General features: G+C 43.4%; 1 protein-coding gene across 11 annotated transcripts in view; it reads left to right on the top strand.

The window, feature by feature from the left end:
* Positions 1-27,845, top strand: part of NPRL3 (NPR3 like, GATOR1 complex subunit) — a 91,651-nt gene that overhangs the window by 23,752 nt on the left and 40,054 nt on the right. For 10 of the 11 annotated variants that reach the window (XR_012896095.1, XR_012896096.1, XR_012896098.1 and 7 more), the window contains 5 exons: positions 1,822-1,903; positions 9,149-9,286; positions 10,254-10,410; positions 20,567-20,673; positions 22,331-22,460. Coding sequence is in view for 2 of the 11 variants with exons in the window: in XM_075899191.1 (XP_075755306.1) it covers positions 1,822-1,903; positions 9,149-9,286; positions 10,254-10,410; positions 20,567-20,673; positions 22,331-22,460 (614 nt within the window). In the remaining 9 variants the exon portion in view is untranslated. The remainder of the gene's footprint in view (positions 1-1,821; positions 1,904-9,148; positions 9,287-10,253; positions 10,411-20,566; positions 20,674-22,330; positions 22,461-27,845) is intronic. The other variant, XR_012896097.1, reaches the window with a different exon arrangement.

The following is a 27,845-nucleotide window of genomic DNA, read 5'->3' on the forward strand; positions in this document are numbered from 1 at the left end:
CCCAGATATGTTTTCCCACAAAGTAGGGGTTGTACAGGAAAACACATGGAGACTTTGCTATAATCGATTTCCTGATTTTCACTATGATTTTCAGACAAGGTAGGAGAGGTAATATCTTTAATTACTTCTGTTGGTTAGACACAAGCTTTCGAGTTTATATAGAGCTCTTTAAAGGTATTGTCTCGCTAATATCCTGGGACACACATGGCTATAACAATGCTGCGTGCTGTGTATGATTCAGTTGAACAAACAGGCCTTCTCTGGCCTTGTGTCTGCTTTTCCCTTCCCCTTGTAGCCCCTGAGATGACTCCTCTCAAGCTCTTAAAACACTGATTCCTGCTAAAGACTTCAAGGTGTATGCAATCTTTCAAAGAGCTCTGTTATTGCAGAACTTTTTGTGCTTGTCATTTTATTTTGTTCATTTGTTTAAGAAAACAAAACTGTGTGAGTGAGTGTGAGAGAGAGAGAAAGAAAGGAAAATATTTCCTTGCAGAGCTGAGAAGAGGTTTGTCACTCTTTTCTGGGTGGGTTTATTGTTGTTGATTTGTGGTCGGTCTATAGTTATACATTCAGCATACAATGTCACTGAAAATGCTGATGCTGAAAGACCAATCATAATGCAGCAAGATCTCAGCATTGGAACATGTTTGCACTATGTGGCTTTGCCTACGGTCAGAGTTTGCTCGTGATCCTTTGTCAGGATTCCTGTGCATAAAATCTTGCAGTGGTTGCATGAACTGCAGCTGAAGTAAACATCTCATAGTTGACATAGCTTACCAGTCTGTCAGAGCCCATCTTTGGTGTTTGCAAAGGATATTTATATTTTAGTGTGATATTTTTAAAACACAGAACAATGAAAACTGCAGTTTGCAGAAGAATAAAGTACTCCCCAGATACAGCTCTTCTGGTGTCCCTGAAATCTTGGTGTAATTTGATTTCTCCCTCCCCCTCTTTTCATGCTTTTGGGTATAAACAAAGGGCACTCTGTGAATGGGGCCAGTTTGAATTTGGTTCTGTTACTTTTATTGTTCTGACTGCCTTTGACAACACTTTACCTTATCCTCTCTGATGTCACCTGTGTTGCATAGAGATGCCAGCTCCACAAGTGAAGTAGTCAGTTTCTTTTGTGATTAGCTTTGCTCTTGTCATTCACTAGGGATTACAAGGGATAGAGTTTTGCACTCTATTGCATTTGCTATCCAGATGTGGTAAAGCCCCCCCCTGAAACTTCAAATCCAGTTTCTCAATTTTGTGACCCTGAATCCCAAGTTTTCTGGTCATCCTCAAGAGGATGTTTTGTTGTGGAAGCTCCATGCTAGTGTATATGATTACGTGTCACTGTTTTGTCCTGTTATGAAGATATGCCCCCTTTTAAGGTTACTCAGTAAAATTTGCAAAAGCACCCGTCTCTGCTGAGAGTAAGCCTGTTGCATATGAGCTATTACAGCTAAAGCATGGAGTCAATTTCTGCTAACAAACCAGCATTAATCTCTTAGGTGTGTATATGCCAAACTTTACTTACACAGGGACACAACATGTTTTGTCTTGCTACAAGCATGAAAAACTAAAACGTAGACGTAAAAACATAGTAGTTGCTCATCAGATAAATGAAAAGGCCTAAGGCTGCATAAAGTTGGTATTAAAAAAGAGTGGTGACTTTTTACAGTTTTTTACTTAAAACAATGTGGAGTAAACAGACTTGAATATCATTGTCTAATATCTCTGCAGAGTCTATTGTGCAGAATTCAGGTGACTGTCTGAAAGCAAGGCTTTTCTGATTTGAAAACAGTTGAGTGCTTTCTTGTTTTAATACTTCCATAGCAGCAGAAGGTCCACAATCACCTTTCCATCATATTCTACCCAAGTGCAAGCTGGCCAGAGACCTCAAGGAAGCTTATGACAGGTAAGAAGAATCCTCCTGGTAACCAGTGGTCCTCTGCTTGTTGATTAAATGTCTTTGACCTGTGTGTAATCACTAGCTCCATGTGGGGAAAAGGGATCTCTGAACTGGGGGCGTTGTCAGATAAGTAGAGCAGGAAGGTTAACTCAGTATTTAAGATTCTTGCGTGGGATTCTACAGGCCAGGCTTCAAGTCCTTGTTCTGCCACAGACTTACTGAGTAACTTTGGTTGTCACATATTCTGTCTGGACCTTAAATTCCCCAGCTACAGAACAAGGGTAATAGCACTTTTCTACCTCACTGGGTGGTTGTGAGGATAAATACATTAGACGTATACTTAGATACTACTGCAGTGGGGGCCAGAGAAGCATTTTGGATAGGAATGATTGTCCAGTTTTTTCTGCGTTATTTAAATTGCTTGTGATCTTAAACTTCTGGAAGAAATTTGGGCCCCTTTGAAAGAAACTTCAGGAATTATGTGAATCTCGTAAGCATCTCTGAGTTAATTTCAAAACACTTTTCCTGACCTGGATTTGAATAACATTTCACCCAGTTTCTTCCTTTAAAAAAAAAAAAAACCTTCTGGATTATTTATTTGACTCCCTCAGGTTGCCACTGCATTTAGACTATGGTGTCTGCTCAGTAATACAGTGACACCTAGTGACTGAGAATAGTAACTGAGAATTTTTACACTAGGACCAAAACTCATGTGAGGACAGAAAATCCTTAGTGGTGCCCATTAGCATCATCCGTTAAGTGTCAACCAGTGGGGACTGGAGCAGCTCCCCACCTGCCACGTTGGATGAGGCCCGCTGCAGGCAGGGACTTCTCTGGCATTTGGAATAGCCCCTGCCTGCAACATGCCTGGGCTCGTTGTGGACAGGGTCGGGCTGGAGCAGTGTCTGTTTGCGACGCATCTGGGCCTGCCACTGAGTGGGCCAGGCTGGATCAACCCCTGCTTGTGGTGGGGGGGGGGGCGGGGGGTCACTCTAGCCTGGCCTTGGCGGGTGAAGGGACTGCTCCAGGCCACTGGGACTGGAGTGGCTTCCCTGGCCATGCCCCCTTTAATCTGTTAACTGATTAAACATAGTGCTTAACTGATTAAACAGGATTTTACATCCCTACTGCCCATCTGATTTCTCCAGCATACTAGCAGCTGCCATCCAGTGAGAGAGACTTGGACTGGGGCAGTAGACCACCTCCTAGCCCTCATCCATGTTGTAGTGTAAACTTCTCCCACATTCTCATCTTGACCTAGAGCATTGTCCAATGGACTCCTCTTGGATTATTTTACCTAGCTTATTTATCATTTTAAGGTGTTACCAGACTGTTCCAGCTAAAGCTGGAATGAACTTGTTTGTTTTCCTTACCAGTTGCTGTTTGCTATATATCTTTAGAGTATGCTTTTGTGGCAGTGTGTCAGCATCACTGTAAAATTACAGTTGTTTACAAAATGATATGCTTTTTATCTGTGTAATTAGTCTGAGGCGGGCAAAAGAATTAAATAGTTATAAATCTTGATACAGTGGTAGCCAATTGCATGAGTTTGTCATTTTCCTCCTCAGCAAAGCACCATGATGCACTAGATAGGACACATGGAGTTGCAAGGCAGGTTCTGGTTCTGGTTCTGCTAGTGACTCACTTGGGCGAGTCTCTCAAGTGAGTCAGAAAGATCCACTGATTTTTGGATGCCCTGTTGGAAACATCTTGGATCTGATTTTCATTAGTGCCAAAGCTCTGAGTGTGATTAATTTGAAGCTCTGGTGCTATCTGAGGGGGATGCAATTGTTTCAAAGTATTTTTCTAAAAGGTACTTCCCACTAGATGGCACTGAAGTACTTCAAGCCAGATCTGACCTATCCCTGGTGCATCTGTGTCATGAGATGTATAAAAATCTGAACTTTTGTCACAGCTCAAAATGCTGTTTTAAACACAGAATTTGGTATTGAGATTCTTATACCCTTTTCATACAACTCTGCTTATAATGTGGCCAAAAACAATGGCTTGAAGGCCAAGATACCTCAGTTCCAGCTTATTTCTTGGATGTTTCTCAAATTTTACAAAGCAGCATCCCTCATGAAAACCTAAATCCTCCCATTACTTCAAATTGGGGGTAATGCTTTCCAGGTAATGGCTGTTACCGGAGAGCAGCTCTCCACCTATAGGCTGGGAGTCAGCAACCTTACACAGTGGGAGGTGGGGGCTGCTGGCTCCCAGCCTATGCGGATTTGCGGGAAGGGTGCAGGCTTGTGCGTTGGGGAGGGGAGGGTTGTCAGCTCCCAGCCCACTTGAGCCTGCTGACTCCCAGTCGGGGGGGGGGGGGGTTTGGGAGCCAGGAGTTTTCCCTTTATCCTCTCCCCCTCTCCCTTTCCCCCCACTTCCCCCCACAAGCTGGAAGCCAGCAGCTCAGAGAGATGGAGCACCCCTGCCTGTGGCACAAGGCTTGCTCCAGCCTGTCTGTGATGGGCAGGGGGGGCCAGCCCAGCAGGCTGGAACAGACTCTCAGCCTGCCCCTGTTTAATCAGTTAACTGGTTAAACATTAAGTTTAAAAGGTTAATTAATTTAACTAAATGGGATTTTACATCCCTAAATTTGGAGTAGGTAACTCAACAGACTGTTGGTTTGCCATAGTTTAAACTGCAGCTGCAGAGAACGTTTGCTTGGATTACACCAGCCACCACTTAATATTTTCTTCTTCAAAACCTCTGTCTTTATTTAGCAGCGCTCTTCTGTTTCCGTCCCTCTCCAGATGTTTTTTCATACATCAAAAGCAGCCACATGCTTTCAGACGGACTGATTTCTTTTAGGGGGGTGACAACCAAAGCAAGAATGAACAAAAAGAGGACATCTTCATGAGGGTGGTGTCTCTTTTCTATTAACATTTGTTTCAGCTTTGACTCACAAAATGTCAGATGTCCCCACAAGACAGGCAGACTTTGTAGAAATTTAAAGCTGGAAAACCGATTAAATGTAATAGCTATTAGAGACCCCACAAATGGGTTTTGAGACAGCGAGCTTTTCTAGAAGACTAGGTCAGTGTGTGGCAGATTGAAAGTTCCCTGGTGTGAACCCTTCAGTGCACAGTAGCAGGGTCCACATGACCAGTTAGTGTGTGACTTGCTAGTATGCAGTAGATTTACACCCTACCTTGCAGTAGTACTGACTAATCATCTAGTTGAGCCCAGAGACTACTTAAGGCACAAACTGGTCTCTCTGGATCAGTAAAAGAAGCTATTACAAGATCAATAGAATTCTATTACCACATGAATTAGGCTGATGTACTGACACAGTAACAGCTAGACTGCATGGCAGTGCTTGGTACAAAAGCCATAAATAACGGATAACAAAATAGTGTACATGCAAAGAGAGGTATATCTTATTCAAAGCTCCAGATGGCTACTGCTTTATATTGCAAAGAGAAGACTACCGGCACAATTCTATAATCCTCTTCCTAGAACATTTTGAATAGCATCAAATAAGCATCTACACGTAGAGAGTCCTATAGACATGAAGTGCTGTAAAAAGGTGAGTAGATATAATTATGTATAACTTGCAAATGGAGAAACAGATGCAGAAGTTAAGACCATAATTTCCATAAGTAGCTATTAATTTTCGATGCCCAGTTTTGGATATATTGGACCTGGCTTAACACAGGCACTCAGTACTTGTGGAGAATTAAATTGGAGCTCTGGTGCTTGTCACCTCTGAAAATCATGTTCAAGGCATTATTGTGGGCAACCTCCCACTAGCCCAGATTTAGGAGCCTGTTTCTGCTTAGCACACTCTCCTCTTGTTAGCATCCCCTGTTGGCTAGCTTAAGTAACTCCGTGACTAGGATGCTGTCTTTTGTGGATTGCGTTTTTAGGTATCAGTCTTTCCCTGTTCATTGTTCAGGGAGCTAAGGCACCTAACTCATTTTTGTAGATCACAGGTTTTTCTAGGCACCTAAAAATTAGATGCTGTTCCAGTGTCCTAAGTTCCTTTGTGGATCCTACTCCGAATAATTTGTTTTGCGCGGTATGCTTTTATTTTAATGTGTCCTTTCAGGATTGTAAATAGTGTGAGGGAATATTCTATCCAGAATACCATTTGTTATTTTTAAGAGTTCACTCTTGATGGCATCTTCCCAACAGTATGTCAATTACAGGTAAATCTGCTAGGCCTTCCTTAACCAGGGTAAACAAGTGTGTGTTAAATTTCATTCTTTAAGTCCAAGAAAAACCAGGGAGTTTTTGAGTACTGTGGTGTAACCTTGGATTCTCTTTGAAGGTTTCTGGCTGCTGACTGGATGTGGGATTGAGGAGTGTGTGTGACTGGCATCCAACTCTTAGTGGCTTCCATATAAAATTCTCAATTTACAAATAATGGATTTTTCGAACTACCAGCTCTTCAAGTTCAGCCTAAGATCTGAGAGTGAAGCTATAGTCTTTCTGCAGCTCAAATCATTGTTAGTAATAATGATTCTGTATTAAGATCTTGTCTAATGATTTTGGTGCACCACACAGAACAGAATCTTGTTTGCTCCACTACTGCTGTGTTATGGGGTGGCAAGTACCTGCACCTCAGCTAAATCTGCAATATGGCTTCATTTGAAAGCTGGCACTTCAGACTTCTCCAAACACAAAAATAATCAGATAAACTTGAACATTATGTTAATTCATGCCATGGGTTGCAATATTTGGTGTAAATTTGACCCATGCTCAGACCTTGAGCTCTGGCATCCACATTGCAATGCACAGATCTGGGTCAAAGTAAATCTGTCCTAAAGTATCTAGCATCCTCCATCTCCACCCCATGCTGAGCAACCTTAAAAACATGGAAACTCTTCTCTCCACCTGGTTTCCTAACTGTGGTGGTGCTATTAATGGGACTCGTGTGTCCATAAGGATCATGGGAGCACATTCATGACGTAATTAGCTCCTTTTGGTGGCTGTCTCAGTAGAGACTGCAATTTGAGAAGGCTTTATACTGAACTACCATCTAATCTCAGAATTGGGCTTGCTAGCTCCAGGCTGTGTCACATTGGCAGGAAAAATCCCATATGCCCCCGTTCAGAGAATAATTAGAAAATCTATTTAAATGAAACTGCAATGTTTAATCTTTAAAGTTATATTTACAATGAAGATGTGTGGTTTTTTAAAAAAATATTTGTTTGCTTTGAAGTTTGACATAAAATGAAGGTATCAGAGGGGAAAAAAACAACATATGTTCTCTTTCTTCCCCTTCCCAGCTTGGCTGCTGCCAAGCGTTGAAGTGCATCCCCAAGGCTTTAAGTGCAGTGTGTAATGTGTTCTGCACAGAGATAAAGGGAAATGTTTGGTCCTTTTGTGTGAAACTTTTGTTGCTAGATTTGCTTCTGCTGAAATCTAGTGTCTGATACAAAGAAAAAGCACAGCTCTAAAAACTAACAGTTATTGAACTTTGGTTTCTGGCTCCTAAAATTAATATTAATGTTCTTGTGTTCCTGTTTGTACACTTACCACTGCAGATCTCTCTGCTATACTGGTGTACAACCCTTTGATTTAAAAATTTTAAACTTTAAAAAAAATTGGCAAAAAATTTCAAAAATATATAAAATATAAAGCCACAGAGGCTCAGCCATAGGCTAGTGGAAGCCATAAGTTTTCTATATTGACTGAAAGCCTGGCCACTTAGGGCTCTGAATGTTGTTAAGTAGCTAATTTATGTGCCTGTTTTGAGCACCCTCTGCTCTGCACTAGCATCCTCAGCAAAGCAGCTTTCAAACAACTAGTTTCCATTGGTCAAAAATATGGCAGTCAGTCAGCAGTCAGGAGATTGGTGTGACCCCTTCTTTCACTGTATTTAAGTTGCAAACGGTCAGTTCCCAAAGGATAGCCGTGGATTTGCAGAAGTGATGCTCCATAAAATGCCATTTTCTGTTGGGTTTTGTGGAAGTGAGATTTAGGCAAAGACTTCTTTATTCCTAGTGTTTTGTGGTTTTGAAAATCCAGGGGAAGTGGGATACTGACTACCCTGATCCAAACCTCTTGAGGTTGATTAGCTCCCTCGTTTTTGGCATGTACTGTTTAGTTTGGTCAGTTTTAAGAACTTTGTTGGTGAGCATGTTTGGAATACAGCTTGTCGGAAAAATAACTTTTTATTTAGAATTTTTAAAAAAATATTGTGTAATGTAGTTTAAAAAAAAAACCCAAAAATGTAATCCAAGGAGAACTGAGTTTTGTTGGGTGATTTCAGTGATTCTGAATCCAGATAAAGACAATGATTTTCAGGTTATGTTTTAGAAACTGTTTAATGTAAATTCTGATGTCAAATGGCTGGGATGGGTCATAAGTTTGGATTTTTTTCCTTATGGCATGAGCCATTACATTAGTGTCACAAGAAATAGCTTTTTAAGCTGACATGTTTATAATTCAGAGAGGATGTGGGATGTCTTACATAGGTTGCTTATACTTAGATGGCGGTGAAGAAATTAGTGAATTTCCTAAAGACCTAGAGTAAATATGTCACTGTCTAAAAACAAGAACAAAGATCTGCATGAGTGAAGTTAGCTGCCCCAAACTACCTGCTTCCCAAAGGTATTAAATAAAAGGTACTTTACGTAAAGCTGCTATCCAGACAAACCCTGGGATCAGACTTCATTATCATTCCTAAAGTGCATATTCTCTCCACTTTAATCCTGTTCTTTTGGGCAAGTTGTGGTTTCCTAGAATGAAGGACCATTTAACAGCAACTTTCATGATTTCCTGTAACAAACATGAGCAGGTCAATGGGAAACAAACCAACTAGATAGAACCTATGGAGTCAATGTTGTGGTAACATGTTACTCTGTGATGCCCACCATGGGGTGTGGGAACTTTATCATGTAGTAAAACAATAATGGAAAAATTGAGCCTAATTCATCCTTGCCCTGTATGCCATCCCCACCCCATCTCTCCCAGAGGCACAGGGCCTTTGCATTGCATTTACAGGAGATCCTCCTCTCTCACTAGTGCATTGGTGAGGACTAACTGGAGGTGGAGAAGGAGAGGGTTGGGGCATTCTTATGATTCTGTGACCCTGCAATAGCCTAGAAGAGGCAAATTAAAACAGACTTTATGAACTAGCGTCATATTAATCCCTGGCAGCCACTGAAAGGAGGGAGATGCAGTCTCTCTTCTCTCTCGCTGTGCTGGCACCAGCATGGATGAATCCGGCCCCATTGCTTTTACCCAAGAGAAAGGTAACAAATGCTGTATATTATTATTTATTCTTTTTTTTTATTGAAGTCTGTGTACTACAGGGGTGGTACGATTGCACATCAACAACTGGCTTGAAGTGAGTTTCTGTCTGCCTCATAAAATCCATTATGTTGCAACAAGCTTTATACCTCCTGAAGCAATTGAAAGAAGCCTGAAAGCTATTAGGTAAATAGCTCCCTATGTTCTTCAGCACTTGTATGTTTTTGTGCCTCTTTAACATTTAACTTCTTGCCCTTTGTTTTTTGATTGTCCCAAACATTCTACAGCTTTTCTTGCTGACAGATGTTACAGAAATTAATGAAGGTGGACTTTTTTTGTGCTCCCAAATCTGAGAATGGACTGTGGGTCTTAGTGATGTGGTGTGAAAATTAGAGCCCATTTTGGTTCTTTAAGTGATGATAGGGAGCTGAAACCAATCTCTGTGCCCCCAGCCTGTTCTCTTGTGCCTAGATCTATTTTCCAGGTATTTGTGGCATTATTATTGACTAAACACACTCTGTGGTAATGCTGAGTTTTTAAGCTAGTGTCTGCATTGTTTACAGTTTAAGATCTTGTCTGAGAGGTTATTGCAAGATTTTCCCCCATTCAAAATGCCATTCTTCAAAATGCTTCGTTTTAACCATATTCATGCTGAAGTGTTCTCTTGTCAATATCACAGTTCTATGAAGTAACTAAATTACAGAAGGGTTGGTATTTCCTGTGAGTGTTGTACCATTTTTGTTTCCCGCTATTCTATGGAGATTTAGCCATGAAAGTCACCTGCTGTGTTACTTTCATTTTAGTGCTCATTTCTGATGATTAGAGCATAATGAGCTCTGTCCCTGCATCTTTGGGAGCACAGTCTGTCCACCTGTCTGGCTAGCCTGTATGCCAATAGAGAACCATCTTTATTTCCAGCTTTTAGGCTTTCCAAATTGTGATGAGGATTAAGATGCCTTTTGACAGAAGGCAGCTAATCTTGTGGCATGAACAAGAATGAACTGACTGGTAACGCAGTCCTTCGCTATAGCTATCACAGTATCAGATGCTCTATTTTGCAAGTAGCTTGGCCACATGCTCCAGCTCTGTGCGATAGTGAGAGGCACCTCATCCTTGAAGGAAGAAATTACAGATGACAATGTTCTTTTTGCAGGCCTTACCATGCCTTATTACTACTGAATGATGAGAAATCATTGCTTAATGAGCTCCCAATAGACTGTTCTCCTGCTCTTGTGAGAGTGATTAAAACTACCTCTGCTGTGAAGAATCTGCAGCAGCTGGCTCAGGATGCTGACCTGGCATTACTACAGGTATGAGGAATTGACACTTTCAGTTGAAACTGTTTCAGTTCATTATGTGTTTTCATTCTTAATGTCTGTGGTATTACTGTAGTATTCGTCAATGCAGGTATATTGTTCCTTTACATATGCATAGAATCTATGTCTACACTACCACAGAAAGTCGACCTAAGGTACGCAACTCCAGTTACATGAATAACATATCTAGAGTCAAGTTACTGCAGAGTCTACACTGAGAGGGGCTTGATAGGAGAAATGTGTGGCACCCCCCTCTTGCAGCAGCTCTTAAATGGGGCATGTCAGTGGGGTCTCTGTGCTCTGCTGCCTGCAGGCACTATCTCCCGGCTCCCATTGGCTGCAGGGGCGGTTGTGGTGAGGGCACTTAGGGTACGTCTAGACTACAGGCTTTTGTCAACAGAGGCTTTGTCGACATACTGTCGACAAAGAGTGTCTAGACTACATCCAGTTCTGTCGACAAAGCAGCTTGCTTTGTCGACACGACAGTGTCGACACAAAGGACAGTGTAGATGCAATAACACCTTCTATCGACAGAACTCTGTTGACAAAAGACATTATTCCTCATAGAATGAGGTTTACTGACGTTGACAAAACTGCCAAGTTCTGTCGACGTTATGTCGACAGAACTCGGCAGTAGTATAGATGCAGGTATGGTTTTGTCGACAAAAGGCCAAGGTATTGTAAGCATGCTTATTGTTGCTTGTATTCTCTGGCTATCCATGAAGTTATTTTGAACCATCTCCAGCATGTCTTCAAGTTCCTTTCTCAATTGTGAAACGTATTCTGGCACTGGTTTCCCCTTCTGATTCAGTGCACCCATTCTGGGAGAGCCTGATAAGATCTAGGTGACCCTCACCTTTTTCTCAAATAGAACAAAGTCTATGGACTCTTGAGATACCTCCCTAATTTTTCATCCCAAACTCTTTCTCTTTTGTTTGCATACATTCCCTGCATAGACTGCAGTGTCCCCATGAACTTTTTAACAAAACCGTGAATTGGGGCAGCCTTCATCTGTTTTAAATCACATATCCTCCACAGTGCTCTGAATAGTGGGGTTGGGATGTGAAATTTTGGCAACAATCTGACAGTCTCCTAAGAGAACCTACTCAGCTGAAAATAGTGAAGCGGGCTTTTGCCACTATGTCAAGCTCTACGTTAAAGCAACTGCTTCTGGATATATAGTGGTCTAATCAATTTCCATCAAAATGTTTTCCCCCTTGAGTTGGCTGGAGCATAGGGGTCTCAGATTTAATGGCACCCTAAGAAATGGATCCTTGATTATAAGGAAGAGTCGCAGGAGAGCTTTTTGAGACCATACTGACCTCTTTTGGTTCTGTCACAAGACCTGCAATAGTCTCTCATCTCATTCTGAGTATCTGACCAATAAAAATTCCCCCTTTTTTTTTTTTTTAAGTCTTCTAAGTCCCTCAGTGACCAGTGAAAAGACAATGATGGACCAACACCATTAACTCCCCATTATGTGTAACCGGTAAAAGTTTCTTGTAAGGCTTCTTGGAAACTGTTTTTCTCTTGTTCCTTGGGTGCTCAGTGGAGTTTCATATGAAACCTGATTTTGAACTGTGTTCCTGTGAAAGGAGTCTGAATGCAATTACCAGGAAGGGGTGGATTCTGGAGAGAGGAGAGCCTAGGTGGGCTCTTAACAAGCCGCCTTCTTCCCAGGCTCCTCTTTTTTTATTGGGCTTCTGAACCTCTTTCTGTATCTTATGTTCAGTAGATATTCTGGCTTGTATAGGGAATACCTAGGGAATTGGACAGATTAGGGTCTGCACTGAAAGCAGCAGAAGTGTGTGTGTGTGTGTGTGTGTGTGCACGTGCGCGTGGTTTTTTAATCCAAAACAGCTTCTCTGATCAGCCCTTTCCCCTTTGACCATTTTTCTCATAAAATCACACGTCTTCTCTGATGCTTTAATCACCTTTTTTTGAGGATTCTAAACTTTACCCTATACAGACTGAGGTAATTTGAAACTTGCGAAATATTCCATTCACCATATATTAAAGCTTGTTCAATTTCCATTTAGTTAAATGCACGTAATGCTTTGCCCAAGAGCTTTGCGGTCACTATGAGGACTTGTCTTCTGAATGTTGTGCAACTGAAAGTCTTTCTTTCAGAAGTAGTATACAGTCTGATTCTTTTGTATGCAGGACATAATTTGTCTCATCTGGGTCTATTTTAGAGAGAGAGAATTCTGGAAGCTGGGGGTTTGTCCTTTGTTTCCCTATTAGCTCAGGCTATGTCTACACTGCATTTTTTGTTTTTGTTTTTGTTTTGTTTTGTACCTTTTTCTGCTTGTTTTTTCTGAAGAGGCTTTTCCAACATTTGGTTCATCTACACAGGTCCAAATGTGGAAAAAACCTCCTCTTTCAGAAGATCCTTTATTCCTCTTAAAATGAGGAATACAGGGATGCCAAAAGAATATGCCCACTTTTCGGAAACTGTTCCAAAAAAGCAGACACGTTCTCTGGACGTGGCACGATTTTTCCGGGATACCTGGATATTCTGCAGTCTAGACATAACCTCAGATTATGCAGCCTTTCCATCTTTTCATGAGCTTTAAAACAATTTCATGGTTCATTGTTGTGCTTACTCTTGTTGTTGCTTTTCTGCTTTCCTCTCCTTGACTCTTAGGTCAGCTTTGCACCTGTGGGGTTCTTAGTCTTTCTCGATTTTTAGCCACCTCCAACTTTTTGGTTCTGACTCTGCTGACTTCAAGTTCACTAACTAAACTAGTGTAAGTTGTGTGGCTGCTTCACTGAGTGCTGTCTTTGACCTTGTCTACACTGCAGGTTACTTTAGTAAAATTTACAGTACTCTGGAATATGACTAATCCACGCCCCTAGTGACATAAATTATACTGACCTAAGCACCCATGCAGACTGTGCTGTGTCAGTAGGAGAGCTTGTCAAACTGCTCCCTAGAGAAACAATTGCCATTCGTTCTGTGTATAGCCCAACAGTGTATTATAACTTCTGCCGTAGAGGGAGATAAAGCAAATCTTTGGGCTGGTGCCTTGGAACCACAAAGGTCTTGTATGTTTCCACTGATGAAAGTGGAATTATCCCCTGCATGGTACCCAGGGTCAGTTGAATACAAGCTGCCTTGAGAACAACTTTGGCTCAGCAGAGAGTGTACTGAGATTTTCTGACTGTCCATGCATGCCACTAAACTATAAACTATATTCTAACTAGGCTTCTTAGCCATCCTTTATTGAAAGGAATGTGCTGCCTTTTAGAATTCCACAGTTATTACTGTACATGATGGTTAACATCAGAAATGCTGAAAGTATGGATTGTTTGAAACCTCTCTAAGCTTCTGAAAATCCCCTACTGTCTTTGTTCTCATTCTCTTCGCTGCAGAAATGTGAAATGTACATATTAAGGTAGGCTGGCTCATAGTTGTTTTAGGTGGCTGTTTCACAACCACTAGAGGGAAACCATTGACTTTCTTCAAGTGCTAGGAATACTTTCAGTAGCTCATCAGTGAAATAATGCACTGATTTAGCAAGTAATATTGGCTTTTCTAATATTAGCAGAGACTGAAGAAGTGACATGAATTCTTATCTCCTGGTTAAGGAAGTGACCAAAATAAATTGTAGGATATGTCTACACTATACGTCTACAACAAAAGTCGCAAAAAATACTGGTTTTCGGGACAAAAAGCTTCCACCTTCGTGAGGGACTTTTGTCCGTCCTCCTCCCTTTACTGTCCACAGTCATACAGTGTGTACTACAGGAGGCTTTTTTCCGAATTTATTGAACTCCAGGATATTTCCCACAATACCCATTTAGCCTCTCTGGCCAGTTCTTTGAACTTTGCTGCTCTGCAGCCACATAAATAGGTAAACAGAAATGCGCCCCGCCCCTTGCAAGCCATGGGTACTTTAAAATCCATTTCCTGCTGGTTGGCTCAGCATGGAGTGCTCCTCATGGCATCTTCTCAGGGAAATAGGGTTGGCTATTGTGCAAGATCCTAGTTGGAGCCCCCCAGAGCTTTTGGATCTTATCGGTGTGTGGGGTGAAGAATCGCTGCAATCACTACTGCGAGTGACCCGTAGAAACTGGGATACGTACGGACACATTTCTCAAGCCCTGTGTGAGAAGGGATCTTGAGTGAGAAACTCTACCAGAAGGTGAAGTAGGCAAACCACCAATTGGGTGCTTCATCCAGGATGTGCCATCTTTATAAAGAATGGGATGCAATCCTGGGTAGGGACCCCACATCTTCAGGCAAGGACCCTGTGGAGACTTCTTGTGGCACAGGGACAGCAAAAACGGGAATTAAGCTAGAGAAAGAAGCTCCTGATGAAGAGGTGGAAGCGGATGAGAAGGAGGGGCTAACTACAGGGTTACCTAGTGAGTCTCAGCAGCTGGACATAGAGCATGAAGAGATGCAGGGTACTTGCTCTGTTGCAGCGAGAGGAGGATGAGGGGGGGTGGCCTGGGCCAGCATTATGGCCAAACAGGGCAATGATGCACACCGAGCTATCAATAGAATCTTGCAAGGAGATGGTATCAATGCTTTTCCTGACGTACTTACTAACTTTCTTATGGAGATTCTGTGGCAGGGCTGCCATTTCTCCACCTGGCCTGTGGACAAGTGTAGGATTATTACAAATTGTTTCTGGGTCCACCTGTTGCTCAAGCATAGCATATACGTTTTTGTGCCATCATGCCCAACCTTCCTTTCCCCCCGGCTCCCACCTTCAAACACTCTGATCATGGTGCCTGCAGCCAACCCCGCTCAATGCAAACCTTTTCGTGGACCACTAGCCAGCCACCCATGATGACAAAATGGTTGAAGGAGTGTGCTGAGGGCTTGGCATGGAGGTTGGGTGCAGTAGCTGTTGTATCCTTTTTCCATCATGCCCTGTGCAGTCTTAGCATAGATAGCAGCATTTCTTTTGTTGCTTTGTACTTTGGCCTGAACTGATTCCTCTCCCCACACAGCAATGAAGTGCAGGATCTCATGCACGCTTCAGGTGGTGCTTGTTTGTGACCCTGGCATTCATGGTCAGGTGTGCTGCCTGCTCTGAGGTCTGCTCTCCATGCTGGCCACACAGGAAATAAAATTCAAAATTTCCCAGGGCTTTTCCTGTGCATCTAGAGAGCAGCAGAGTTGGAAGTGCTGGCCAGAGTAGTCACAGCAGGGCACTGTGGGACATGTCTCAGAGGCCAAGAACTTTGACTTTCCAAGTGCTGCATCTGTACCACTTAGGGGGAGAAGTAGATATGTTGGAGGGTAGGGTCAGGGTGACATAGACAAATTGGAGGATTGGGCCAGAAGAACTCTGATAAGGTTCAACAAGGACAACATGGAAGAATCCAAGCATTGTTATAGGCTGGGGACTGACTGGCTAAGTAGCAGTTCAGCAGAAAAGGACCTGAGGATTACAGTGGATGAGAAGATGGATATGAGTCAACAGTGTGCTCTAGTAGGTGAGAAGGCTAATGGCATACTAAGGTGCATTAGGAGGAGCATTTCCAGCATATCTAGAGAGGTTATTATTCCTCTTTATTTGGCACTTTTAAGTGAGGCCACATTTGGAGTATTGTGTCCAGTTGTGGGGTCCCCAGTATAGAAAGGATGTGGATGCACTGGAGAGGGTCTAGTGGAGGGCAACCAAAATGATTAGGGGGCTGGAGAACATGATCTATGAGGGTGAGGGATTTGGGCTTATTTAGTCTGCAGAAGAAAAGAGAGGGGAGAGGGAGCGATTTGATAGCAGCTTTCAACTTCTTGAAGGGAGGTTCTGAAGAGGATGGAGCAAGGCTGTTCTCAGTAGTGACAGATGGCAGAACAAGGAGCAATGGTCTCCATTTACAGTCGGGGAGGTCTAGGTTGGATATTAAGAAAAACAATTTCACTAGGAGGGTGGGGAAGCCCTGGGATGGGTTACCTAGAGAGGGGGTGGAATCACCATCCCTAGACGTTTTTAAGCCCTGGCTGGGATGATTTAGTTGGGATGTCCTGCTTTGGGCAGGGGGCTGGACTTATTGACCTCCTGAGAGCTCTTCAGTGGGATTCTATTATCATGCAAGGTCTGAATCTACTGTTAATCCTTGTGAAAAACAGTACCGAAATCTACTTTAAGGGCCCATAAAGTCAAGACAGTGAACTTGGTGGTGTGGACTCATTGTTTAGAAAATCAACCTAATGCAGTTAAGTTCAATCTAAATTCACAGTGTTGATCTGATCTTAGTTCCAGCCTAGCAAGCTATGCAGGCGCTGTCCCCGACACTGCATGCTGTGGCTCTGACGCCCTGTCAAAGCTCACAGGGTACCCTTTAGAAAGCAGCTTGTGACTGTCTTCCTCAGTCCCTGCACTAGGTGAACAGTGCCCTCCTTCCCACACAAGCGGCTCTTCTCAGATCTGGGGTTCTCTCGTTCATTCTCTCTCTCTCTCACCCCCTCTCTCACTCCCTTTGTGCCACTCCAGTCCTTTTACCCAGTATAGTGGGGTAAGGATGTTCTGAAGTTAGAGAAACTGTTTGAGGTATATTGTAAGTTTATTTTAGGGAAATTATGTGCAGTGATCCTGGTGATGGTAGCTGTCGTCTTGATGAGCTCATCAAAGGCTGGGCACTACCTTCCTGTCAGTTAGATAGGCCTGATTCTGGCCCTAAGATGCAAACTGGCTGGAGACCCCCCATACTGGATCTGTGGACTTCACTACTTGAGCAAAGAACAGCTGCCAGCGAGCATGGATACGTGCTGGCAAGCTGTGCTATCCTGATAGGCCTAACCCTTTGTCTTGGGTGGATGCAGAGTTACCCTTTCATAGCCCTACCCTTGTATCTTCCAACATTGGCAAAAGATAAGCTCACCTCCAAGATGTTAGGAGGCATGCCTTTGGGCATCTCCCGTCCTTTAGATATTTAAAAAGGGCAGGGGAGGAGTGCAGAAAAGGGAAAATGCTTCTACCCAACAAACCTCCTTTGTTCTCCTGTCCTTTGGGACTATTAAGAAACCTAAGAAAAATCACATTTGGGGTGAAGCTCTAGTTTCAAGTTACTTTCTCTGTGAGCATCTAGATTTCCAAGGAACCCAAACTATTGACAATTGAACTATTGAATTTCCTAGTTATCCAGCACTTCATCAGATTCTTAAATGGTAATCCAGATTCAGAGCACAACTGTGTCCCTCTATGGCACATTAATACCATGTGACTGTCCTCTCCACCTTCTAGTTTTTTGTTAGTGCTGCCTTAACTTCTCCTTATAGTTTTAGTATAGAAATCAATGGCATTTTGATGATTGGTCAGTTATCTTTCAGTTTCATATAATCAACTTCATGTGGTGCTTGTTTTAAAAAACTTCCCCCAAAAAACCTCTTTTTTTGTTGTGGGAAATTGATATGGCCATTGCTTAGCTGATGATAGCTCCTTTATTGAGCTGTTGGATACATGTGAGCTCAGGCTTATTCCATAAGCCACTTTTCTGGTAGTGATGTGCAAAATACTGCGCACAGGCTGGCTCCGACCCAGTAAACATTTGTATCTGGCTGCTACCGCCCAGTGGGACCCTTGGGCAGTTCCCTGCCTGTAGTGGCCCCACATGCTACTCAGTGGCCATCAGCTGGGACCAGCGTGTCTGTTTGCTTGGTTCAGCACCATCCTCACAGCCTCTTATTGGCTGTAAATGGTCAATGGGAGCTGCAAAGGCATTGCTTGTGAGTGCATGCAGCTGCTTGAGACCCACTGTCCTCCATTCCCTCGAAGGGTCACACGCACAAAGATGTGCATGCTGGCCCCAGCATCTGGATGCTTTAAGCAGCATGTAGGGCCACAGTGGGAAGGAAGCCTTCCTGAGGATCCCACTGGGCCACAGCTGGGAGTTGCCTACTGTAGGTGCCTCCTGGCCAGAACCTGCACCTGGCAACCTGCCCCCTCCCGCATTCCGTCCACCTGTCTGTCACTACCCTCTCCTGTACCCCAACTCTCTACACCCCTTCCTACTTCAACACTCCCTCCCTGCCCAAGTCAGAACCCTTCCCTGAATCCAAACTTTCCCCCAGAACCCACATCTACTCCTGCACCCCAGTACACTACCCAGAGCTCTCTCCTGTACCTAGACTCCATCCTAGACCCCACAATCCTTCTATTAACATTGTAGAAAAGCACGGCCTGGACCACTTAAAAATTCATGGAGTGGACCCTCCATAGAAAATTATTGCCCATTCCTGACTTAGAGCATACAATCTTCAGGCTCTAGTGATTGCTACTTTACTCCAGATTCATCAAATGCTACAAGTGTGCTCTCCTGAAGTTGTCAAATTTCCACTTCAAGAATCCTGGTAATGCTTCCCTCAGGCCTGTCTTTCCATTGCAGTGATGCCCTTCTCCACACATTACCAAAGGCAAAAAAAATCTCCATGACTATCTGGAGCTGACTAAAGCCATAAGGCTAGTTGGGCTTTTATTCAACACTGAGTGCTACTTACCTTATGACTTTGTCGTGATGCCTGTTGTATTGTTGGAGCACCTCCCACGTTAGATTTGTATAGCACAACTCCATGAAGCCTAAGAAAACTTTCTGCTCTTCTTTGTCTGGTTGAGAGTCTGTTGTCTTGAATACGGCCATACTTATTTGGTTGTGTGTTGCATCTTTCATCAGTCGATTCCGTACACCCTTTAAGTTTAAAGCAGTAAACTTCTGATCTGTTTCGTCTCTGGAGATTTGCAGAGTAGTCACACACAATTCTATGATCAGCCTTACCAGTTTTTAAGTGATGGCCTGTGGACCGGAGTAAGTATTTAGCTAATCAGCAAGGGCCCATATGTGGTGCTCACGTATTTCTTTGCTTTTTCAAATTTGCATTAAAAATGTCAGTCATCTCAGAACTTCTTAAAATAGTCATGACTGGAGACTATATAAGTGATGGAGAGAATCTTATTTCTGTCTTGGTGAGTGTAGCATTAAAAGCATTAATGACAATACTGCATCAGTAAACTAGAATGATAGTGAAGGAAATCGATGCTAAGTACTCTTTTGTGAGTGCAGCGGAAATGGCCTGTGAAGTTAGACGTGACTGTTAGGGAAGAAAAGAGAAACAAGTTGTATCCTCTGAGGCCTTTTTTCTCAAAAGTGCTCAGTACCCAACAGCTGTCACTGTAAATAGTGGCTGCTCCTGGGTTCTAGGCACCTGTGAAAACGTAGCCCTACCTCTGTTAACTTTCTCAGTGCTTGCTCTATTTCAACCATTTAGTTCATTGGCTGTATGTTAATATATTGAAGGCAAGTATTCAGCAGTCTAATGGATGTTGCTTTCCTAAGTTTGGTTCTGATTCAGTGATTCATTTGGTATTTTGTCTTTGCAAAAATGATCAAAGAATGAAAAGTGTGCATCTGCTGTGAGAAGCATTAGGACTTCTTTAGTCTTCCAGCCATTGCATTAGGCTGTGAACTAAATTGAGCACTGGCTTTAGGGTAAACCAAAGTTCTTTGAAATCTTGATTGCTGTTCCTATAAAACCCTTCATTAATGCTTAGAAAGATTTTCCTGTGGTATTTTATGGTGAGTGGTTACACACATTGGAATGTGTTTAACCAAAGAATGGATTATTGATGGTCACTTTCACAACAATTGCAAAGTTGTTGAACTGGTGAGTATTTCTATGCTTTTTTTTGAGTGCTTTTTAACGAATGCATTCATATCATGTGAGCCAGTTATTGGTCAATTATATTTTATTTGTAATGTATGTGAATGAAATATCATGCATTAAATGTATTTTGAGCACAGCGTACCGTACATGTGAAAACCATTGATAGGCGAAGCAGAAAAGAAACTGTTCTCTGTTCCAGTAAAGGATTTTACAATTATTTAAAGAAATTCCTTTGAAGCAGGAAATGTAAAATTTGCTTAGATATGTGAAGCCAAGCCCTGGAAATGCATCACTTCTGTTGAAGCTTTGTCAGACTTTCTGATGTTCCACATGTTGCATCATTTTCTGTTAAGAGAATAGAACCAGTTATTGCCATTCAAGTGATGTGATGATACAGTGCTAGCTTTCTTCGGCTCAGACAAAGCTTTCCTCTCAGTATATAGGACTCTTGCTGGGAGTTTGAATGTTGCTGTTTTGCTTTTCTAATTATGACCTTTGATCTTGTTGTTCGTTTTTTTGTTTTGTTTGCAGGTTTTCCAGCTTGCTGCACATCTGGTTTACTGGGGAAAAGCAATTATTGTCTATCCACTATGTGAAAACAACGTCTATATGCTGTCACCCAATGCTAGTGTTTGTCTGTAAGTAGAATCATAGAACACTAGAACTGGAAGGGACCTCGAGAGGTCATCGAGTCCAGTCCCCTGCCCTCATGGCAGGACCCAGTACTGTCTATACCAGGGGTGGCCAACCCATCCTGGGCAGAGCGCCAAGATAGCAATGGATCTAGTGCCGTGGTCCCCAACACGGTGCCCGTGGGCGCTATGGCGCCCGCGGGGGCATTTCTCTGCGCCCGCCAAGTGCTCAGGGCTGGCCTGGCCCCGGGCACGTGGCGCATGTGCGGTGCCAGAGCCAGCCCCAGGGGCTCCGCGGATTCACCCCCCGCAGCGCATGGGGGGGGGGGAGAGCGCCAGCGCCAGCCCCGGGCTTACGGCGCTTGGGGGAGGGAGGGGGGAGAGAGCGCCGGCCCCGGGCGCGCGGCGCTTGAGGGGAGAGCGCCGGCCCCTGGAATGCGGCTATGGGGGGGGCCCTGCCCCCCCCGGGCACCCAGCGGGCAAACGGCCACGCCCCCGGTGCCCGGCAACCCCAAATGGTTGGGGACCACTGATCTAGTGCAAAGAGCCAGGGCAAAGTTGTTAAGCCATTAAGCCAACCCCCTCCTCCTTCCCTCCCCCCCCAAAAAATGACTGCCCCTTTAAAAGAAGCCCTAGGTTCGGGGCGGGGGAGGGAGAGCTCTGCCCCTTTAAGTAAAGTAATTTAAACTCATTTTGAGGCTTTTTGGCCACAGCAGGCTCCTGCTGCCATCTTTATTTCTGCAGCTTTCATGGCCGCGCCAGGCAGCTCCCCTTCCCAGATCAGCACAGGGAGCCAGGAGGAGAGGGACGTTTTTGGAGGTGCAGCTTTGAGCCACGGGAGGCGTGTCTTTGTGATCTGCACCCGGAGGAACGGGGCGGGTGGGAGCCACATGCGGCTCGCGAGCCCCGGGTTGGCCACGGCTGGTCTAGAGTCTAGACCATCCCTGATAGATGTCTATCTAACCTGCTCTTAAATATCTCCAGTGATGGGGATTCCACAACCTCCCTAGGCAACTTATTCCAGTGTTTCACCACCCTGACTGTTAGGAAGTTTTTCCTAATGTCCAAACTTAATCTCTTTTGCTGCAGTTTAAGCCCATTGCTTCTTGTCCTATCCTCCGAGGCCAAACATAATGCCGTTTGAGACAGAATTACTTTAGAGTGCAGCAGGGATCCTTTAGAGCATATCTATACTTCTCAGCTAATGGAGTAATTTAATGTCCAACATGCCACTGTGCTTTAGCATTCACACTCCTGGAAGTGTGCATTACTCCATCATGTAGACAAACCTTTAGATGTTGTTTTGCCCTTACAGAAGAGCTAGGGATAAGGAGAAAAAGAAATTGCATCTGTTTTAATGTTTTTTTAATTTTGTAATAATGGGTTATGGGAAAATAGAGCCAATTAATAAGAGTCTGATTGGAAAAAAATAATGAACTTATTCATCGTAGTATCAGCTTTTGCCAAAGCAATTTTTTATTTTAACCAGGATATTAGATGTCCTTAACTACAATGGAATTCTTTATTATTTACTTAGTACAAAAAGAACATTTTTATTGTGAACTTGCACATCTTATCCAGTGATTGAATACTAGTAAGTCTATGTAAATTCTAGTTAGACATCAGTGCAAGACTAATTTCTTCTTGTTTCTCTTTTCCATAGCTACTCTCCTTTGGCAGACGATTTTTCCTGTCAGTTTCCTGGCCATGATTTGCCATCTGTGCTTTCAAAGTTCTCATTGCCAGTTTCCTTATCGGAGTTCAAGAATCCACTAGCTCCGCCAGTGCAGGAGGTAAGTTACAGGGCAGCATGTGAAAGCTTGTGATTGACCTGTTTAATGTGAGCATGAGGATAAGAATGTCCAACTATGAGCTTTCAGAGCTTTTGTAGGTTCAGAAATCTTTGTTACTGGGCTTCCTAGTCACCCATTCGAATTATTTTGTATGCACATGATAAAAGTCCTTAGACAGAAGTGGTCTGTATTGAAAAATGTGTTGCTAAATCTCTGAGTATACTCCTTTGCATATCATACAATGCCTTGAGTCGGATAGCAGGGGAAAATTGAAAATCACACTTGGATATAAAAAAAGTCTTCTAGTTCAAACAGATGTAATGTAGGGGAACACCTGTGACCTGTTATACAGAAAGATAGACTAGTCAGGGGTTCTCAGACTTCATTGCACCACAACCTCCTTCTGATAACAAAAATTAATGCTTGTCCCCAGGAAGGGGCACCAAAGTCTAAGCATGCTCAAGCTCCTCTGACTTGGCTGGGGCAGGAGGAGGCTAAAGCAAGGCCTCAACAAGTCTAATGCCAGCCCTGGTGACCCCATTAAAACAGGGTCATTCACAACTCACTTCAGGGTCCTGACCCACTGTTTAAGAACCATTGGGTCTCTAGCTGATCATACTGATTCCTTCTGGCTTTGGAGTCTATGAAAATTTCTGTTTGCTGTATAGAAAACTGTCTTGATATTCATGAATTTGTCATCTAACACATATACATAGAATGTACCTCTCAAACAAAAAGGAAGAGCTATTTTTATGTATTCCAGCTGCTTTAGACTTGCAATTTGAATTGAAAAGCAAACTGTCCTGTGTATTTATTTACGGGTCTTTGAATGATGCTAAAAGAGTTTAAAGGCTAATCCAAGAAACTTCAGCATGTATTCAACATAAGTGCTCTTGTAACAGTATCTAGGTCTTCAGATTTGTGTTTTACTGTGTGTACAATAGTTAAATACCACAGTTAGCAGTCCTGCAGTTTCATATTTGAGTTCCTTCAGAACACTTGGCTCAGGACCATCTCACCCTGGTGACTTATTACTGGTTAATGTATCAATTTTTTCCAGAACTGCCTCTGCTAATACCAGTTGGACTTTCCTGGTCTGACATCCTTGGGACCTAACCTCTCACGAATGAGGCAATTTGATAACAGAGGACCTCCCTGTATCCGGCAATCTCCCAGCCTGCTGTTCCTTCCTGTGGCTGGCTCCACTCCAGCCCCACAGCCACTGGAATGTAGCCTGCTGCTGCTGGGCTTGGGGACGGAGCTCCCCAGCCACCATGACCCTGCTTCTGCCCCACCTGGCCGGTGTTCCCAGAGATTGGTGCTTGCCAGTTTCTGGGCCTCCCGGGGATGGTGGTCGCCAGCTGACGGCAGCCTCGCTGATGCCCCGTGTGGCTGGGGCTCCCCAGGAATGGGGTCCTTGGCCACTACTGAGCCTGCTGGTGGGCTCCCCCCATCATTGGGTTCCCAACTGGCGCTCACTCCTAGTGCCAGAGCTCTCTGGTCCGGATTTAGGAGGTTTAACCTGTACCTCAATCTAGGATTTTAATTTTACATGCCAGTAATCTGGTTCTGTTTTGGTTTTGGTTAAACTTACCCTTTCTGTATAAACTCCTTCTTTCCCAAAATGTTCCCCAGTTCCTAATAAACCTAAATCCCTCCTCCCTCCACCACCATTTCATCCGTGTATTCACACACAGTATTTATGTTCCAATCATATGAAAACTGGCTCTTGCTGCAATCAGTACTTAAATGTGCTTCTCAATGGGGGCTATTGCTCTCTAATATCTTTACTCCCTATATCTGGCTGTTTCCAAACTGAAGGAAGTGTAGTGTGGGGTCCCCAAACTTCACAGCAGTGCTTGGATAGGGGCTTATCTCTGGGGTGCTGGAAGGGGCGCGGGGCCTTGGAAAGAAGGGGCAGTGTTAGGGACTAGCCTCCCCTAGATAGCCTTAAGTGCTGTTTAGATCATGTGGGGTCCTGGCTGTTATTGCTGGCAACCTGGAACCCCCAGCCCTTTTAAACTGCTGGGTCCTGGGGCACTCATCCGCTTTGTCCCCCCATCAGTGGCTCTGCTTCAGTGTCTGAACCAGCTGTTTCAGAGTGAGGTGTACCCCCTCCAAAAATAGAAATCCCTAGAATAACAAATCTTTGGGTGAGACTCCTCCCCATTTCCAGGCAGGCGGGAGTGTATTTTCACCAACTGCCTGCGTAAAAGCCTTCCGTATGGAACATGTTGTCATTGGCCGCCTCCACTGTATATGTATTTTTAATAAATCACATTTCCATTCCTTTTAGTTACTTGGTTTTTCTAAGAGACTAGCTTGGCTGTGAAGGAGCTGAGTGTAACTGGGGGTGGTTAGTTGTTTCTCACTGAACAAAAGATGCTTTTAATTTTTATTGTGTTTTTTAAATAAAGTGGTTGCTAGGTGAAGCCTCCATTTTTGCAGATGAACTGAATTAATTATGGATTGTACAATGCTGCAGTGGAAAATGTGCATGTGAGGGAATAGGAATTGGAGGGGGCTGGATGTGTTTGAGAGCAAAGCACAAATAGGCTTCAGTCAGATCTACAATGCATCTGGAAGCCATTATGTGATGAATCAAGGGCAGCTTTTGTTGAGAGGGAGTGGAAGTTCCATTTAGATGTGGATGTAGTCAGTTGTAGCAGATACAAAATGCATGTTTGATGTGAGCTGGATTTAAAAATAGTGCTTGCAAGACTTTAAAGAAAATTGGATGAGTGCTGTTCAGTCAACTGGAAGTAAAGGTCCAAAATGTAGCCTGTCACCTGATAATTGGAATATTGATCCATTCTAGAGTAAAGCATTGATTTGACTTACAATGATTTACAGAGATCTGAAGTATCTGATGGGTTAAAATACGGAAGTGTTTTAATGGTAGTTTTATTTTTTGACCTAGTATAGCGACTCTCATAATTGGACAACAACCATTTATATTTGCCAGTATAAATGCAGTACTCCCTCACACTAATGAACCTGTTGGGATCCAAGCCTTTTGTTCACTATAGCCAGGGATTATATTGAAAGGACAATGAAACTCAAGAGAGCTGCCAACCCCATGTGGTGGAGCACAGGAGCTGGATAAAAATTGTGCATGCATGTGCAACATTCCTTTTTTTAAAATGTTCTAGTACTGTACTGTAATTGAGATACAAGAACTGGGTTTATAGTAGCCAAAGGTTTAATGAAGGGAGTTTATAGCAAGGGTGTACTATCTGCTATCCTCTTTCCTTCACTTTTGAACCTGAAGTTTCCCAGTAGCTATTCTATTTTTTTTTCAAATGTAATCCTCAAGAGCGTTTGTCAGGTTAAATTTTAGGCTAATCCCAGACTGGAGTAAGGAGAGAAAATGAGCTCCAGTAGCTATAGTTTAATTGAAACCGGAAAACTCATGGCTAAACCAGGATTGGATATACTTTTCCCCAGCCCCTAACTATTCTCAGCTCTGGGGATCTGATCTCAGGGAACAGGGTTTTAAATATCAGTGTGGTAAAGAATAAATTTTACAAATGTTCTCTGTTTTCAGGAAGGCAAATAACATTGAAGGAGTTGGTCTTGCCCTTGTGGAGTTCAGTGGGCAGCATTCTGTATTGCGTCTCCAGATGGGGTGATGCATAAAGTCTTTGTTTTTCAGAACCAAAATGTCTTTTGTGTTTGTTGACAAGTGAGAACACGGTGTCTTGTATTGTCAGCTTCTTTCATACACAGTGTCACATAGCACTACACTACACGAGTGGATCTGGAATTACAGTAGCAATGGGACATGGCATCGTAGGGATGGTGAGAGGGAATGGGATGTTGAAATGTATTAGTGGAAACAATGTAAATGTTGCAGCTCTCATAACAGACTGGAAAAAGGCAGAATGGGTGTGGAAATGAAGGGGCACAGTGGGATTGGGGGGGGGGGGAGAAGAGTGAAATGAAGGGGCCGTGAAAATGGACTTAACATTTAGATTTAATTCTAGGTTAAACAAGCAAAATGTTTCCTTCACATATTTGCTGTGGGCACCAGTTTTTTAGCCAAAGAAGGTTGGACATGAGTGGCCATACTGGGTCAGACCAGAGGCCCATCTAGCCCAGTATCTTGTCTTCTGACAGTGGCCAATACCAGGAGCCCCAGGAGAAATGAGCAGAAGTGATCACCAGGTGATCCATCCCATCTTGCCTGTTCCCAGGTTTTGGCAAACAGAGGTTAGGGACACTATCCCTGTCCATCCTGGTTAATAGCCGTTGATGGAACTGTTCTCCATGAACTTATTTAGGGGGCATGGATTTTTTTGAACCATGTTATATTCTTGGCCTTCATGTCTTCTGGCAAGGAGTGTCACATAGTCAACAGCTGGTGCTGTAGAGAGCTAATGTTTATGAGCAGTCCCCCATTGCTAAGCATGCCATTGCCTCTCAGCTGTCCAAGCCCTTTCTGGCATCAGGAAAGAGGCCATCTAGTTAGGAAGATTTTGAGACCAGATGCGAAGAGGAAGAAACTCCCATGGTAGAACAAAGCGATGAGTTTCTAGATCAGGAAAAATAGTAGGGAGGAATGCACCTCTGAGACCACTCTTTCTGGAGTGTCCATTTCCTCTTGAAAGCAAGATGATGTTCATGTGATGGAGACTGAAGCAGGAAGTTCACAGTGGCCATGTTCAAATGAACCGTCTGCCCAGTACCAGAATCCCAACCAGTCCTAATTTCTGAAACTGCTTCTGTGGTAATCTTCTCCCTGGCACTGGTATCCGCTGCAGATGTGATGCAGCTGCAAAGAATGCTGTCCTGGGAGAGAGAGAGATGGCCAAAGAAGGGAAAAGGTAGGGGACTTGGAATCCACCCAACAGGGCAGCTGGAAAAAAAATACTGTTAGAGGAGAAAGATTGAGATGCTGAGGTAGAGGCTAAATTGGAGGCTGGGTAGGAAGTGAAGTGATAAAAGAGCAGGAGAATAAAAGTAGGGGAGTGAGAAAAGAAAAGGAGGAGGGAAAAGAAAATAGGAAAGGTTTCAGGTGAGGACAAGCAGAAAATATAGATCTGGGTTTGTGACCAGATGCTGTTAGAGAAGGGGAGTGTATGTATTGGCGGGGAGGGGGGAGGAGAGAAGGAATGTACAAACTTTCCAGAGAGTGAGTATCAAGGAAAAGAACTGAAAGGAAATATAATTGGTGAAAAAAGGGAAATGATCAAAAAGCTGCATTAGATGAAAATGGATCCTGGAAGTAGTAAATGAGAAGCATGTAGGACCTAAAATGTATGAATGGTGAGCATGATTGTTGGAACATCTGTTGACGGAATAAAGTTCAAAATTAATGGATGAGTAAGGAAGCCCCACTCGTGGATATACACAGTGAAAAGCAGTACAGCCACAGGAACATCA

Source organism: Pelodiscus sinensis, chromosome 16 (assembly GCF_049634645.1).
Source record: "Pelodiscus sinensis isolate JC-2024 chromosome 16, ASM4963464v1, whole genome shotgun sequence".
NCBI lineage: Eukaryota > Metazoa > Chordata > Testudines > Trionychidae > Pelodiscus > Pelodiscus sinensis.